Source organism: Gasterosteus aculeatus, chromosome 10, assembly GCF_964276395.1.
Source record: "Gasterosteus aculeatus chromosome 10, fGasAcu3.hap1.1, whole genome shotgun sequence".
NCBI classification, from domain to species: domain Eukaryota; kingdom Metazoa; phylum Chordata; class Actinopteri; order Perciformes; family Gasterosteidae; genus Gasterosteus; species Gasterosteus aculeatus.
This window is the reverse complement of record NC_135697.1, coordinates 5,347,468-5,364,355: the sequence shown is the minus strand read 5'-3', so window position 1 is coordinate 5,364,355 and position 16,888 is coordinate 5,347,468. Positions and strand designations below refer to the sequence as shown.

Here is a 16,888-nt window from a genome sequence, read left to right as displayed (position 1 = left end):
ACACAAGCTGTGATGACAGTGAGAACTAATGAGGGTTTATTACTGGTAACCAGACTGGCAACTGGCATCTTTTTACTCACACCCTAGACTAAACAGTCAACATATTTGTACTGATAAACGTCGTGGTCATAATGGCCTTGAGCAATTACAGGACATATTTTATAAATGAATGCTGATCCTCAGGACGACGATTTTGTCCCTCTGCGTGTCACACATAAAAAAAAAAAGACTTCCAGATAGTCGAACATTAGCCTTCCAAATTTAGACACACTGCACACCACACGCTCCTGTGGATGGTGGTTCTATCTGATGGTGGTTCTATCTGATGGCGGTTGCCCCTGCAGTGGTCCTGCTGTGCGCCTGGCTTACTACTCACAGTTACTTGAATCATTTCTGTCATAGGAATTGCATGTATTATACATTGTTCATTCTGTACACATGGCATCCATTGTAGTCTGTCCATCCCGGGAGTGGGATCCCTCCTCTGACGTTCTCCCTAAGGTTTCTTCCCTTTTTTCCCTCATTTGGGGGGTTTTTCCTGTGCCGATGGTGGGTTTCGGGACAGAGGATGTCGTATGTGTACAGACTGTAAAGCTGTAAACCCATCTTGATCGGGTCCTATAAAGCCATCATTATCACATATTAATACAAGCGATATCCGTCTGTTAAGGAAAAAAAGAGGGTCGACATGACAAACCGCTTGACTGACCTTTGACCTTGATGTAGTGCCATAGATAGAACTCGTGTTCTCCGATGGAATATTTTGGACCCAGGCCTCTGCATCCTTGGAAGTAACACTGGGCTCAGCAGTACTGAGAAATACACAGTTGAAAATAATACATTAAGTCAGAACACTTTTAAACTGTTACAGCTGAAAATGCCTTTCTTTTAAAGTTTGACACTGCAGAAGAAAATACATTTCCAACGTGAGCCATGACAAGCTGTACGATCCTCTGAGATTTGCACTGAGAAGATAATTTATGAAGATTGAAGGAAATAAGCTAATGTATTTAAGCACACCATAAATACATTAAAAAGTTTTAGAAGACTTGGCGAACCCATATAATAACTGTTACTGTACCTGTACTGAGCATTATTTTCTTAAAATATCAAGCCCTTATTACATATATTATATATGCATTTACTCAACCTTTATTTAGACGGGCAATGTTATTGAGAAACACAGATTAATTCTAGGGACCTAAAGGGGATATTTGATGGCCACAAAGTAAATCTTTTGGGCAAAAGCTAATGTCAAACCCTGGAATTACTAAGTTAGTGTGCAGTACAGTATACTAAAACAACCAGGGAGTGAACAAATACACATACAGGCTATCCTTTTTTAACCAGTATAAGCAGTGACTTAAAAAAAATGCTTTTGCTGCGTAACAATTTAAAGTAAGTAACCATCGTTAGGGAACGTTCAATAGAACCGGCTAAGCAGAGCGAGTTTGTGTTTCTTGGAACAGCGTTTTAATAGAACTTTTACTTTTAGCACAGTCAAATTTTTTTTATGCAGATTATTTAATTTTCCATCTATGTAGTGATGAAACATGCTTTTGGCTTTGTCCAGTTATCGGCCTCAGTGTGAGGCTTCAAAGTCAGCATGAGAAGCTGCATAAATAATCGTGAGCTGTCATCACACCAAAGAAATGAAACAAAGGTTCCTTCGAACACACAGGCGGTTTTGCGTTGCACAACTGGACGAGCAAACATTACCAGCAGATCCACATGGACCACTGTGACAAACCCGTCTGTTTTCACGTCTGCACAGAACAAACATTCACGCCATTTGCTGTAGTGAAACAAGGAAAGGGTGCTTTTGCTGCACACATGTAGGTGAGAACTGCTCCCGCTCTTCTCTGTATGAAGGGCTGATGCGCCTTCAACAGGAGAGATTTGAAACTTTTATCTAATATGACACACAAATAATTCCAAATTGACAAAACAGAAAGAAACATGCAAAGCCTTTCACTTTCAACATAAACACTTGACATTTCTGAACGAAGAATCTTGATTTGGATGAATTCCAACAGGATGTAACCTCTTTACTTTCTCTCATGCTGTCCAGTAAAAGTGGGAATACTTGTTTGCATAACGAGACTGATAAAAAAAGAGAGAGGGGTGGAATTACACATTTGCATCTCTATCTGCAAACTGGCACACACTACGTGTTTTCTGTATCCCGATTGACTTAAATAGGTACCACTTTGTTTATATAAGGAACTGTTGAAATGCATTGAGTTAGCTGCTTGTTAGCTTAGCATAAGAGGGGGAAGCCGCTAGCCTCGCTCTGTACTAACAGAACAGTGTCTTCGGCCACGCCAACTGCTTGCCCCTCTTCAGTCCTTATGCTAAGCTAAGCCTACCGGACTGCTAGCAAGCTTCATATTTACTGTCCAGAGCAAGCGGGTACCCGTGTTCTCATTTATCCCTCCCCCAATTGCACCGGACCATTTCCTCCTAAAATCCTGTTGATGTTCTACTGAGATATAAAAGTAAAACGTACTTTTTGTAAACAAATTTGAACTCTACCAGTCTTTGTTAACCTTTGTGTGTACCGTTAGGCATGTTGCCACAGTCAAGCTTGTCAGACATGTGTAACCAGGATGTTGGGAAGAGGACAGACAGCAGTCTTCCTACGCTTTGTTACGGTTACTGTGTGTTTAGTAAAAGGATGTCATGGCTGCTTATACAATGGAATTCTAATTGGCCCTAAATGCAGCTAAATATAAAAGGTTTTCAGCATCACAATGTCGCCTTAATTGGTCGAGGGCCTCCCCGGAGTGTTCCCACATGTACTATGACCACCACACAACGGTTATTGCCCAAAGGGCACGTAGTTTATTTTACAGTATTTTCATTCGGAACACACAGCCGATGCTGGGACCAATTATCAGAGTAATTTGTTCATTCTCATTGATGCTCCCTATTACGCTGTGGTGAATTGTGCAAGATAATTAGTTGAAATGAACATTGTGTGGATAGAGGATGGTCCTTAAGCCTCCCATTTGAATGAACAGACAGGACTAGAAGCAAAGCAATGTCATCATTTGTACGTCATTCAAATCCACAATGAGTCAAGCATTTCTTTTGTCTGCCGTGTCATTTGGAGTCAATACCCGCATTTAACAAAAAAAACGAGGGTCAATGGAACGGACAAAGCATGAACCCGGCAGCAGTAACACCCATTTACTACTTGAAGCCTGCAATTGATTTAACTGACAAAGTCATCTAGAATTTCACTGGAACTGGCTCTATGAATCCCTCTAATTGTATTTAACCTGGCCCATCAATACAAAGTGAAGAAAGCAAGAAATTAAGCTGATCCATAATAAATAAAGTCCTATGATGTTGCAACGCATTTGTCTAATACTTGGATATAATAACATGTCATTCTACTTCATTAAAAATCTTTAATAATCACATTATCTTTGGAGTGGTGTGCAGCCCGCTCACTTCCTGCACCTGTGACCGGTTCAACCATACAGTGACTCAATTGTTCTAAACAATCTCAGATATTTAACAGCAAAGTTGATACTTCCAACCTTTAAATGTGACTAATATGTTGCAAATGTGCCCCTGACACCATCATAATGCAGTAGGCATGTGGAGCAGCAGGTTTGTCTACACGGAACCTCTTTTGGTCTACAACTCCACTCGGGAGCCCGACAAACCGCGCCAGGCCGCATGGTGTGTTTGAAAAGGCAACTTGCGTATTTCTTCCATCATTCTACAACAGTGTTATGATCTAAAATGAGTCCCATACGATTTTGACACGCTCTTGAACTGTATGCAATGCTGTGGTGTCAAAACGAACCACATAACTGCAAGATATCTTGCTTTAACCCTTAAATCCTCCCCGGACATGGGATTAAAACTTAATCCTTACAACAAAAACCGATTCAGTTATGTCTGGATTTGACTCTGATCTTGCACATTCATCTTAGATGTCAACAATTAGGAAATGGACTCATCAGATCTAATGTAAAAGCTCTTTTAACTGAATGTATGCGCCGTCTAACTCAACCCCGTTGTAATCCCTGTGTGCAGCTCCTCTGTGTGCGAAGGCGGACCTCAAAGTCCACACACCATCATTTGCTTTTGTCCCTGTGCAAACACAAACTGTCACTGAGTTTGCTCTACAACCTCACCAACAACATGATTTCATTTTCTGAGCATGCAACAAGTGGCTCAACCAGCCCCTCACCTGTGCGCAGGTTGACACATATATTGTGTTTATGTATAATGCTCTCATTGACACAAACATGTGCATGCATGACACTGCTAAGACACAGATGCTTCAGAGTTCACTTTGGGTTTTTGTGTCGCTCCGATGGCTCTGCTCCTTATGGCCCAACTGGTAATCTAGCCATGATTTCATTTTCTGTTTGCTAATGAGCACTTCACAGTCTAGCAGATGTTTCAGAAAAGACTTTATGGCTCTGCTGTAAAAGCAGCCCACCTATGGAACCATCGTTTATAAGTCAATGCCTAAAAAAATAAATTAAAAAAAACGGCTTCATCTTTTACATTTTGGATCTTTTCCTCCTTGCTTGATCTTTATCTGTTAGGAGGTACGTCTCTACTTTGTATTCTTTAGTAATGTGTCTCACCATTTTGTTTATCTATCTTTTCCATAAGAGAAGCAGCAAAAAAATATTATCAATGAATCTGTTGCCTATTTTATATCTTATCTTAATCAGATTGATAGTCTTTAAAATATCAGAAAATAGAGCTACATATTCAATGCAGATGCTCGGTGGCAAAGTTTGCTTATTTAAGTTGCTGATTCCACCCAACTGGCAGTCCAAAATGAAAATATTTTTAGTTATTAGTAACATTGAAGGCTTTTAAACCAGACACACAATATTATAGACAAGTTGTAAGGATCTTTTGCATGCATGACAACTGAACGAAAGGACTACAATACTAAAGGCTTCGCACTCCCCTTTTTCAACAAAAATCTCCACAAACGCAGTCATTTTCAGTCTTGGTCATTCTAAATGTATGTGCTGTGGTTCAGCTGTCATTAACCTCATTTATTTTCACACTGACTGCAGGACTGTGGGATGAAATATGACTTCAAAAGGGCGCGTCCCATTCAAAGAAAGCGTGCAGAACAATTTCAAAAATTCTCCCCCATACCCACAAAGTGCGTCTAACCAGTGTTCAACAATGAAGACTGTCCCCTCAGTACGGCTCCATTTAGAGCGTCACGACAAGACCCCGCATCGCTACTGCAAATCCCCGACGTTCTGCAAACATACCTGACCAAGTCCTGGGTCCCATTGGCCGCCTTCACAGTGGCGACGTCATTCTTTGTCTTTTTTTTCAACTTCAGGAATCTAAACCTCTTCTTCTCTCCGTCACGCTCTTCCTTTTCCACCGATTTGTCCAGGCTGACTTCGCTCCTGGAGAAGAAACTTTTCAGAGAGCGTCTGGATGAGCTCTTCGCCATCTCCACACCGCGCGTAACCACTGATTCGCGCGAACAAAAGCCCTTTCCAACAGGTGATCACTTTATTAAAGGGTGATGAAAACAGTCGCCGCGTGGGAAAACACTGCACGTATGCCGCTTGTTGACAGATACAAGCTGCTCCTGCTGTCTCCTTCTCCGTGGGACGTGAAGAGCTCAGGTGTTGACACGCCCACTATAAGCTCCGCCCAAGTGTCGGGAAGCCCACGAGAACAGGTTTCCAAAAAATGTATTTCCAAAAAATGTCACCTGAGCTCTGGACATATAAGGAATTTGACTTTCTCGGTTGGTGCATAACATCAGGCAGTAAGAAAATGGACATCATGACAGATAAGACAACATAGTGCAAGAAATTGTTCAATTTACAAATTTACAATTTTACTCTACGGTGTAAAATAAAATATAAGGCTATGGGCGTGGGGGATATAGAATAAACAATAAAATTAAGGATAAGAAGGAATTAAAATAAAAAAAATAAAAGTTAAAAATAAAGTGCACCAGCGAACAGATAACCATACAACCATGTGTTGTGAGTGTATGTGACAAGTGTAAGTGCATGTGGAGTGTGAAGGGAGGGTTTGATAAGTATCACGTGAACTGTGAGACGGTTTTTTTTCAAACATTCATCTGTATATGTTGAGCTGGGGATTGGTTTGTTTTTTAGAGTTAAACAAGTTTTAGTGTTAAACAAGTAGCACACTTGAACTTACTTCTAGTTGTGCAGAAAGTTGCCGTCTTTGATTGGATCCTGCACGCTAATAGCGCCATCGTGAGGTGGAGAAAGCCACATGCAGGTGTGCATTGATCTGTGGTCCAGTGGCCTCTCAGCGCACCTGTGTTCCGGCTGCGACTTGCAAAGTCACCACGAGATGTCGCCGTTCATCCACTGAGAATGCGTGTTCACGTTCAACAGTGCACGAGGAATAAAATACAAAGCCATGGGTTAGTAGTATAAGGCTATGGGTTAGTTTAAAAATAAAGGAATAAAAGTTAAAGTAAAAAAAATTTAGAAAGGTTAAAAATAAAGTGCACCAGCAAACAAAGTGACAAGTGAAAGTGACGTGTGCAGTGAAAAAAAGTGACCGGTGGGACGTCAGAGTCAGTCAGTGGGGAACCGGGCAGAGGGTGATCGGCTGCAATCTGCCGTCCCTGCAGGACTTGTTCGGATCTAGGACCCTGAAGCAAGCTGGTAGCCGACCCCTCTCACCCCGGACAAAAGCTGTTTGTGCCCCTTCCATCTGGCAGGAGGCTGAGGTCCATCAGGACTAAGACCTCCCGCCACACCAACAGTTTCTTCCTGTCGGCAGTCGGGCTCATCAACAGAGCCGGTCCCCCACTGACTGACGTCCCACCGGTCACTTTCTTTCTCACTGCACACGTCACTTTCACTTGTCACTTTGTTTGCTGGTGCACTTTATTTTTAATCTTTAATTTCTAAATGTTTTTTACTTTATTTACTTAACTTTTATTCCTTTATTTTTAAACTAACCCATAGCCTTATGCTACTAACCCATGGCTTTGTATTTCATTCCTCGTGCACTGTTGAACGTGAACACGCATTCTCAGTGGATGAACGGCGACATCTTGTGGTGACTTTGCAAGTCGCAGCCGGAACACAGGTGCGCTGAGAGGCCACTGGACCACAGATCAATGCACACCTGCATGTGGCTTTCTCCACCTCACGATGGCGCTATTAGCGTGCAGGATCCAATCAAAGACGGCAACTTTCTGCACAACTAGAAGTAAGTTCAAGTGTGCTACTTGTTTAACACTAAAACTTGTTTAACTCTAAAAAAACAAACCAATCCCCAGCTCAACATATACAGATGAATGTTTGAAAAAAAACGTCTCACAGTTCACGTGATACTTATCAAACCCTAAAGTTGCCTTTTATGTGCTCCTCCGTAACAGTAGCCATGCACTTTGGTTGCATTGCTCCTGAGGAGATACGAGACTGAAAATAAATCCCACATCATCTCTGATAATAGGGGTCATTAAAGTGAAATCATTCTATCCCTCATTGTGCTGGAATTCCCCTGCAGCAACTTCCAGTGACACTGAATGACCTCATTTGCAATGAATTGGTCAATAAAATGACCCTAACCAAAATCAAATGACTATACTGAATTAGTTAAAAGCATTTACTCAAATCTTCACCCATGGCTGGATTCATGAATATAGGCCACAAGCTGCTGTGCCCCTATCAAGCCCTGCGCCTCCACGACCCAGGCATAGTGTTTTTACATTAGCATTTGGTAAGTTGCTTTGCCGCTCAATAATGGATGCACATCCACATTATGGAGTGTTGCACAGAATCATGTTAGTGAAGTTAAGCAAAGCCAAACCGAAAGGTTTTTCCAATTTTAACTCATGTTGAGACGGAATCTTCAATTTGACCATTTGGGTCTCATCAAGTCAGTTTGACAATTTTTCAGGTAACTTTGAAACTTTCAACTATTCTGACATGTCAGGTATCACCTCTGTTTTTACTGTGGGCTCATTTAGTTGCTAGATGTTGGATATGTCTTTTCTTGAGATAAAAAATTGGTTTTTGGGTTGCCACATACAGCTTGCAACATGTTTACCCTGGAGGGGTTTAAGAGGTGTGACAGACCTTTTCTCTGCCCAGACGGGTCGATATGAAGGCGGCAGGAAGTGAATGATCTATCTGTAATTGAACTGCGTGTCATGTATTGAATTAACACAGCTACTTTATGTCTTGGACTGACCAAATGTGGTGATATAAACTAGCGTTTATTACCTTTTAAAATGTGTCCAAACTTTTGACTGGCACTGTGTGTCAAACCTTTAGACCCATTTAGCTGATTGCTGCAGCGTAACCACCTCGTGCTATTACTCAGAACACAACTCCCATGTATATGGCTTCTACTGCTGGTAAAAAAAAAAAACTGCAATCGAAAGTCAAACACTGAGGTCAAACCGAAGCTAACGGTGAAGGGATGAACCCTGCTGATATATACCGTTAAAGGTGTGTCCCTCTCATCATCAATCACAGTCATTTATTCAACTCAGACCTAGTGAACTTTAACATCAGAAAATAAGTATTTTGTCTCTAACAATTCACCGTCATGAGCATACACACACACACACACACACACACACACCTTGGTCATTGACTTTATCTCATCATCTTTCTGTTGAAATAAAACAGAAAGTCAGTCACGTAATACTCAAGAGTTGCAGCTGTAACTACATTGGACACAGATGTTTGGTAATCTCTTCCAAGTAACTGGAATTGGTGATAACTTGTAGTAACAATACGTTCTTTTAATTAAAGGTATTTTACTGAACAACTGTCATTTCAGTATGTACTTTTCTAACAATGTAAACAATTGGACAATTTTTTAATTTGAATAACTTGTTTTACTTTCTTTTAACATCCCCAACTCCAGTTTTTGAAGATACTGTAAATCACTAACTCATTGAAATGTTTGCAATTTGACTTCAAAATGTCACATTTCCTTTCAAAAGGATGTTTCTACCTTTATCACTTACTTATAACCTTCAACAATATTTTTTTGGTCTAAGAAACCGATCAAAAAAAATGAGATGGATAGATGAGTACTCTGGGCAGGAGGAAGCATTTTACAGTTTCCCCACTGATGCTGTGGCTGATAGACACGACGCGTTCTCTGTATGTGTCCCTATTTTGTGCATTGATCAGATTTAAGTCCAATGGGGTGTGACGTGATGCAACGTCTGACTAATGTTGCAAGTAGGTGGAAATTTCAGGGTCATTCACGGTTATGTTGTGTACATTTAGTTAGTCACAGAATTAATATAAGTGGCTGTGTCAGTTATAGGTACAAAGAGGTCATTCACCTCGAGTAATGTTGATTAATTGGTGCAACATTCTTTTCACAACTTCACAGCAGAATTTCATTTTCCATTGATTCTGAAGAGTTGCAGGAGTATGATTTTAAATAATGAATAATAAATTATAAAATGCGTATCTTTCTATTTGTTAATTTTAGTTTTTACAAGGTTAAGAAAGCAACGTTTAATCTAATCCTGATGTTGCCACAACCATGAACACAGTCACTTCCACCAAGTCCAAACTATGCAGACATTGGCTATTTTCCAACAGGTTTATAATCCTGATTCTTATTCATATTTTCATTCTTTTAGGGGACAGTTTTATTATTTTGATGCAACACTAGCAATTTCCTGAGTTAATATACTGGTTTTAGCTCTCCTTTCCTCTCATAGAATGATTCACTTTAGCTTTCTCATTGTTTCTGAGAAACAGGGTAGGATGTCTGGTAGGTGGTGATGTGGATTATGTCCACATAATGCTTGTGAGTTTCTCTTATACACAATGCTAATGACACATCTCTGTCCGGAATTGATGAATTGCACTAACCTCAATGCAGTCCGATGAACTCACCCTGCAATGCTCTTTACCAGTATGCAGAGTTGAGGCAGGTTGAACGAGATGCATGCTACGCGCTACAATCAGGATTTCGCTGTTGCATCCTTCAAGAAATAAATAAAGGGGACAGTGTTTAGTCTTCATGGTGCACATTACATGGAGTTGCGACGGCTTTTTTTGTAAGCGAATGTGAAGGCGCAGCACCTGGGGTTTCGGCAGTACTGGACTGAACACATGCAAGTGAGGAAAGACGTCCAACTCTGTCCACACATAGACGGAAACTCTGAACTGAAATGTGTAAATTATATGGATGACTGAGCCTGAGGCGAGCTAGTGACTTCCTTGGAAGTTTTTGTTGGCATCATGTGAGGTTTGCTCAAGACTACTTCCTCATGATGAACATAACCAGATTGGCAGCATCTAACAGCAGATCTCCCCAAGAACTCATTGGGGATTTGCAAAGAGATAACATAGAATATGTTTTTGCATCCACTTGAATCATTGTCATACTTCCGAGGCAGACTCCGGCCTTACACGAGCGTGTGTGTGTGTGTGCGTTTTTGATGTGTTGTGTTTGGTTTTCTTTTTCTATCATCTCTGACAGCCTACGGTGTGCAGCGGGTTGAAGGACGTCCTGTTATGGTTCTCAGGGGGCTGTGACAAATTGCGGAGGGAAACTGTAGAATGTCTGTTTTCGAAGAATAAGAGGAAGAGATTAAAAACAGGATGTCTGCTTTGCATTGGCTCACTCGTCTTAAACCCAACAGTACTCCCAACGGCCATGTAGTTCATCAACTAATTGATGTACTTTTGACTTACTTTGATCTTTTCCATAAGCCTTTTTTGCTACTTCATATCATTTGACGACTGAGCTGCCCCAGCTGAGTCTCACGGTCTGTTCAACAAACACCCAACTGCAGCTTCTTTCCATTTTTTTCAGATGTTTTCTTTTAAGTTTAGTGCACAATTTCCCCCCCGGGTCAATAAAGGTCTATTGAATTTATTTTACTTCATCATTTGCTGCATCATTACGTGCAAGTCAATGACCTTATCTTCCAAAGAATGTAGTTCTTCAACATGCATAATTTGCGCTTTTCTTCGGGTCTCTCCTGCGCTTCATCAGAACAACACACAGGTATTTGACGCCATGCTTTTGCTTCTATTGCTTGATTGCGCAATAGGGTAGTGCAGCTGGGAGCCTGAGAGACGTGCAGGATTTCCTGTCACCACTGCAGTTTGACTGTGCATTTTAAAGGTCTGAAGTACCTTTATTCTGGTCAGCGGCGCGTGGGTGTTTGCCGCGGGGTTCTCCCCCACAGCACAGAGCAGAAGAGGAAACACTATAGAATGAGGAGTTGTCTGCAAAAGAAAGGGGTTAAGAGACAAAGAGAGAGGGAGATTATTACTGTAAAGAGCAAACCATTCTGACACTAACTTTGCCACCGATTTTGTAGATGAAAGTGTCTTACTGTCATGAGACGACAATGATAAGTTAAAATCATCTTTTGCGGTTTCATGTTTGTTTAGGTAGGCCTGCTGTGCCCGTAAATCTCTCAGACTGTTTTTTCTTTTGAGAAAAGCAGAGGGCAAGATTCAATTTCAAAATCGACAAATGTCATGTTGGACATTGGTTATACTTTAAAACACTGCCGCTCTGGTTTTCAGTGGTGGCCGGCTAGTATCATTTCCTGTGTTTTCAAGGAAAGAGAAGCCGAAAAGTGAAACAATAAGGGGAATGTAGCTTGAAACGTGCTAGAGTTTATTACCAGGAAGAGAGGGGTAGCAAGGTTGTTGCATGGACGCATGCATTGTGTTCGAGCCTACAACAAACCGGTACAGTAACTCTGTATTTCATGGGAAGAGCGTTTTGCTGGAATTTCCACTTGAATTTCTGGCTCCTTTGACCTGTCGGTAACCGTTTAATTGCACGCAACCAGTAATTTTACACCAAGAAAAATTTGTGGCCGCTGTGGAAAGTTCTTGTAAGGGTTAAAATTCATGCATTTCAAGTCACCTTTAGTGGTTGCCAATATAATGCCTGACCTTCATGTTAATTGTTGTCATACAAAACCATGTTTTTAACCTTAACGTAGAAGTCATTATAACTACGCAGATTTTAACTTTTCCAGTTCTGATCTGATACTGTTTTTTTTTTTTTACAAACTCCGATGCAGATCGGGGTCCCGTTGACGATTGCATGGACGAACAATGTACTTTTTTTACTTTACTGTTTTTTGTTGCATGAGTCGCCTTCCCAGTTTCTGCATTGTTAAAATAAAATAAAAATAAAATCCTACATCTTGCACGGGTACAGAAACCGACACAAAGCAGGACTTATAGAAACAATATCTTTAATATGCTACATCATGTAAATATAAAAGTAAAAATAGTCTCTCACATATAAATTCTTAACATCTCATCACTTGTTTGCAAAAATAAACTACATAGACAAACATATTGTACCAAGTAAAAAAACGCTACTCAAATCATGAAAGAAGTAGATCACTGACTCAGTAGTACAATTTCCAAGAACAGTACCTGCCTAAACAAAAGCACACCTGTGTTGCTTGTCTTTGTCGTCCAAAACTTTCCCACTAAAGTGTTGTGCGTAGGAATTGTTTGAAATATTTGAATCCAGTGAAAAGCAACGCAGCCAGTCAGTAGGAGCATAGCGTGCTGCAATAAGAAAGACAGTGTACATTTTTAATGAACATACGGCAATCACATTGAATATGTAGTTTGGTTTCTTTTGGTGATATTTGGTTTGGTTCAGTACGTTGTGTCTTTGATAATGAAATTTACTGCGAGAAGTTGCTGGGGAATCAAGAAAAAAGGGGTAATGCTTTTTCTTCTTAACCGCTTTCTTCACCTTTAATGTAATCAGTTGAATAAATGGCCAAAAGACAAACACATTCATGTTCTTTGATTGTAGTTTTGGCAATTGCTTATTAACACACAATTTTAACAGACCCGATTTTTTCCCTTTTTTAATATCATAAATAAACAAAATAGTCGCAAATAGTTAAAGACAAGAAATGTGGTTTGTGCCACTTCACTGTGCGCTGTCGTTCGTATAAACGTCCACTCGCTGCACTCATGCACCCAAAGCTCAAACACGCCGTCACACAAAGCCGAAGCCGAACACTGCACAATTTATCAAGGGAAGACTCTTCCGCAGGGTTGTGCTACCATTGGTCCAATTGAGTCCATTTGTGGTTTTCCTAAGAGATCAAATCAACACAGAAAAAACACTAACAGTCAAAAAATAAACTATCATAAACTAAATAAATAAAGACAACTCAAATTTCAAGAAAAGTAATAAGTTAAAGCACAAAAAAGCAAACAATTCTCTACCTGAGTGAAAAGAGTCTTCAATATTTCACAGCTTAACGACATCCTCCTCCCTTTAAACTGAGTTTTGGGAGGAAGTACAATAACTGAATACCCTCGCCCAGTCTTTGGAATGCTCTTGTTTTGGTGCTGCGCTTGTTTGATTATCAAAGTTTACCCTTAATGCCCATCATGGACTATTCGGGGAGTTTTATTTGGTGAAACATCGGTTTTCTTGGTTTCTGGTATGCTGTATGTCCTTTTTCTACACCGTCCCCTCTCGACTCCTTCTCACTGTCCTTCTGTCTTCACTGTTGGCCGGTGGTGGAGGTGAACAACGCTGGCCCTCTCCTGACAGGCCAGTGGAGGGCTGTGATGTGACGCGGGTGTCGCTGATTGGGCCACGGGCGTTGCTGGTGAATTAATCGCCGCCGCCAGGGCTTTCAGCAGTAGGGTCGCCTCCTTCTGGTCCTCCTTTCCCTCCCCCTCCAAGGTGCGATCCAACCAGCGCTCCACCGCCTCCTCCACCTGCATTGCCGACGCCGCCTCTGTGAGCATGTCGGCCTCTTGGCTGGCATCGAATCGCTCCACCATCTGCTTCGTGTGTACGTCGACGGGCATGTTGGAGTTAGCCAGGCAGCAGCTGCACTGGTGGATGCGGAGGGAAAAGCGGTGGAAGAAGGCCTGGGCGCAGAGCTGGCAGCGGTAGGGACGATCGCGGCTGCTGTGGAGGCGGCGGTGCAGTTTGAGGTGGATGTACTGGGTGAACTTGGTGTTGCACAGCTTACACTGGTAGGGTTTCTCCCCAGAGTGGAGGCGGAGGTGTGTTTTCAAGTTGCTGGTGCTGCTGAAGCGTTTGTGACACACCTGAAAAGCACGAGATAAAAGGTTAAGGCTTCTTTAAGCCACAGTCAACACGTTTGGATTGGGTTCGGGAATGTTGATGTGTCATTTACGCGGTTGCTTTAGGGTTGACCATGTAATTCTAGTTCTGCGGCAAACCTCCATAAAACAACATCTCTTTCTATGTTCTAATGAATCTACACCCAAAGCATCACGAGTGTCAATATCGCATGACCAAGTGAGTAATGGCTCATGGAAAGTCAAACAGACACGGTCTTACCAGAAAGGTATGTGAGTCACAAACAACCTGGGTGTACTTTTACAGTGTTTACAGTCTGTTTTTCTATTTGTGTCTTTCCCACTCACAATTTATTTCAACATACCTGACATTCATGTGGTTTCTCCCCCGTGTGGACCAGGTGGTGTTTCTGGAGGTGCGCCAGCTGCGTGAAGCTCTTTTTACACAGGTTACACTGGAACGGTCTTTCGCCACTGTGCACTCGGAGATGGACCTACAATTACAAATGAAATAGGAAGACATACATCATGAGCACTGGTGTCAAACAGTGTGTACAAATTGGAACGAATAGAAGAGAAGTTTCAAGCAGAGCGGGAGCCGTGTCGAAGCAGTTACCTTGAGGTTCGACAGCTGTCCGAAAGTCTTTGAGCAGATGTTACATTCGTACTTGATCTTTCCATTCTGCTTCTGCAGTGGGTAGGGCAGCGATTTGTGGCCGGGGCCGTTGCGTGTCGCCGCTTTGCTTTTGATCGTATCCAGGCTTAGATTCATGGCTTCCTCAAACCCAGAGGGGGACTGCTCGGTAGGATGATGCTGACCGTCGGGTTTGGGGAGAGGGGAGAGCTCTGGCGTGGCTGGCGCGCCTCGCGGCGGCGACACGTTTGCTTTGAGTTCTTTCAGGCCCCCCTGTGAAGGCGGGGGAGGGTAGGGGAGGGACACCGGCAGTAAATTAGCTTGGCCCATGGGTGGGTACTGAGGGCCGTCGGCGCCCAGGTAGCTGTTGTATCGGAGGTATCCTCTTGAGGGCAGCATTCCAGGAAAGGGAGGGGAGTACGAGGGGAGGAGGAGGCGAGGATAGTGCGCGCCGTAGGGAGGAAGCAGCTGGTAATTGGGGTGGATGGGTCTGGATTGGGGATAAATCGGGTAGGATGAGACACCTTCCCTGTAGAGGCCGTGGAGGTGGAGAGGGAGATTTCGCTGCTGGGGCGGGACTGCGGGCTGAGGATCCGGTGAGTACCGGTGATTTAAGGCCGGGCCTCTCTCTCCGTGTTGGGGCTCAGGGGATGGAATTATGCCCCGGTCCTCTGTGTCCCCGGCGCTCGCCTCCGTCTCGACCTTTTTGCTGAAATCCATGATGTGGTTGTCAGGCGTGTCAGGCGTGTCAGGCGGTGTGTCTCTCTCCAACATCTCCACGTCGATATTCTCCTCTCCATCCTCATCCCTCTCTTCCTTCACCTCCTCCTTTGTTCTGTCTGTACTCCATGTCGTCTGAGGTAGGTGCTGTTTGGGACACTCCGGCTCTCGGTCTTCATCAGAGTTTGTGTATTCTGTAAACAGATTAAATGAAAATTGAGTATAGTTACAGCATTATTATACAAATTGAATAACTGCACCATATAATGGAAAAAGCGTATCGTAATATCTGGTTTGAGCTGTGTACCTCACACACTCCAACAACCTTCCACCCATAGAAGGCCCTGCCTCTTATGGTAAATGATAGTAGTTTCGCTCTGACTTACCGTGTCCATCATAAGCTATAGGTTTCTGTTTGTGAATCACAGTAGTGATTTTGATGTGGGCGCAGAAGTTAAGTGTGTGGGACTCCATCTGTCATGCCAAGATTCAGAGTTTCATTTGCAAAACCTTTTCTAGATACGTCTCTCTCACAAGATAATGTGAAACAGCTCTTTTTTTTGTCTCTTCTGAGAATTTGTCACCATTACTGTATGTTGTGTCATATATGTACCATGATAACTACATATTTAAAATGCTGCACCACAGTTACAGTTTTAACAAATATGAAGAAACGAAGTTTCCAAATGTAGCATTTTGTAAATCATACGTTTGTGTTTTAGATGTGATTTGAAAAGCAGCATTTTTGTTTTTTTTTTCACTTCACTGAATATTCAAATTAATTTATAGAGAATCAAGCTTTGCTTGTAACTTGTAAGTTTCCAAGTGAGACTCGCTTAAATATAAATGTATCAGAACATCGATAACCGGGATGGTTAAACAATGAGAATACCTGAACTGGAAACGAACACTAAAGATCCTTTTAAGTTGATGAAATGTAGTCATACCACCTCAGCATTAGTCACCAAGATGAATGACAACCCATCTGGTGTGTCCAGTTTGTATGAGTCATCGGACTTCATGGCGACACATAATCATACGGGATGACTTGCCGTTCTACAACTGGCTGCAAACAAATACTCGTAACGGTACTTTGACCAGACTTTATTCCCCTCAGATTTCTCTGCTCTCCTTAAAATATCACGTACTTCACCACATCTGACTGAGATTTGTTTTAGTCTACGTTTGTATGCATTCCCCAATGATAATGGTAGATATTTGCCTTCAGCCAGACAGGAATAAATAGCAATAAACCAACTATCTCCATTGTTGGTGAAAGATAACATCATGTCTTATTCACAGGAAGGAAGCGTAAACACGTCTTCATTCATCTTAAGCACGCATCAGTTTGTATCGCCTTCTGACGCAGCGTTTTGTCACGTTTTGTCACATGTAAATCAGGCGTGTGTCATTGTGATGCACCGCCTCTAAATCATTTCTTCCTCTTTCGCAAGATTTCTGTTGAAAGACC

General features: G+C 42.1%; 2 protein-coding genes across 5 annotated transcripts in view; both read right to left on the bottom strand.

The window, feature by feature from the left end:
• Window positions 1–5,677, bottom strand: part of crybg2 (crystallin beta-gamma domain containing 2) — a 31,945-nt gene extending 26,268 nt beyond the window's left edge. For both annotated transcript variants that reach the window (XM_040189072.2, XM_040189073.2), the window contains exons 1-2: window positions 5,271–5,677; window positions 710–812 (exon numbers count right to left, since the gene is read on the bottom strand). In XM_040189072.2, the coding sequence (XP_040045006.2) occupies window positions 710–812; window positions 5,271–5,461 (294 nt within the window). In that variant the 5' untranslated portion in view covers window positions 5,462–5,677. The remainder of the gene's footprint in view (window positions 1–709; window positions 813–5,270) is intronic.
• A 6,529-nt stretch (window positions 5,678–12,206) lies between these two features.
• Window positions 12,207–16,888, bottom strand: part of prdm1b (PR domain containing 1b, with ZNF domain) — a 10,384-nt gene continuing 5,702 nt past the window's right edge. For all 3 annotated transcript variants that reach the window (XM_040188345.2, XM_078081191.1, XM_040188346.2), the window contains 3 exons: window positions 14,680–15,611; window positions 14,429–14,557; window positions 12,207–14,069 (listed from right to left, as the gene is read on the bottom strand). In XM_040188345.2, coding sequence (XP_040044279.1) covers window positions 13,494–14,069; window positions 14,429–14,557; window positions 14,680–15,611 — 1,637 coding nt within the window. In that variant the 3' untranslated portion in view covers window positions 12,207–13,493. The remainder of the gene's footprint in view (window positions 14,070–14,428; window positions 14,558–14,679; window positions 15,612–16,888) is intronic.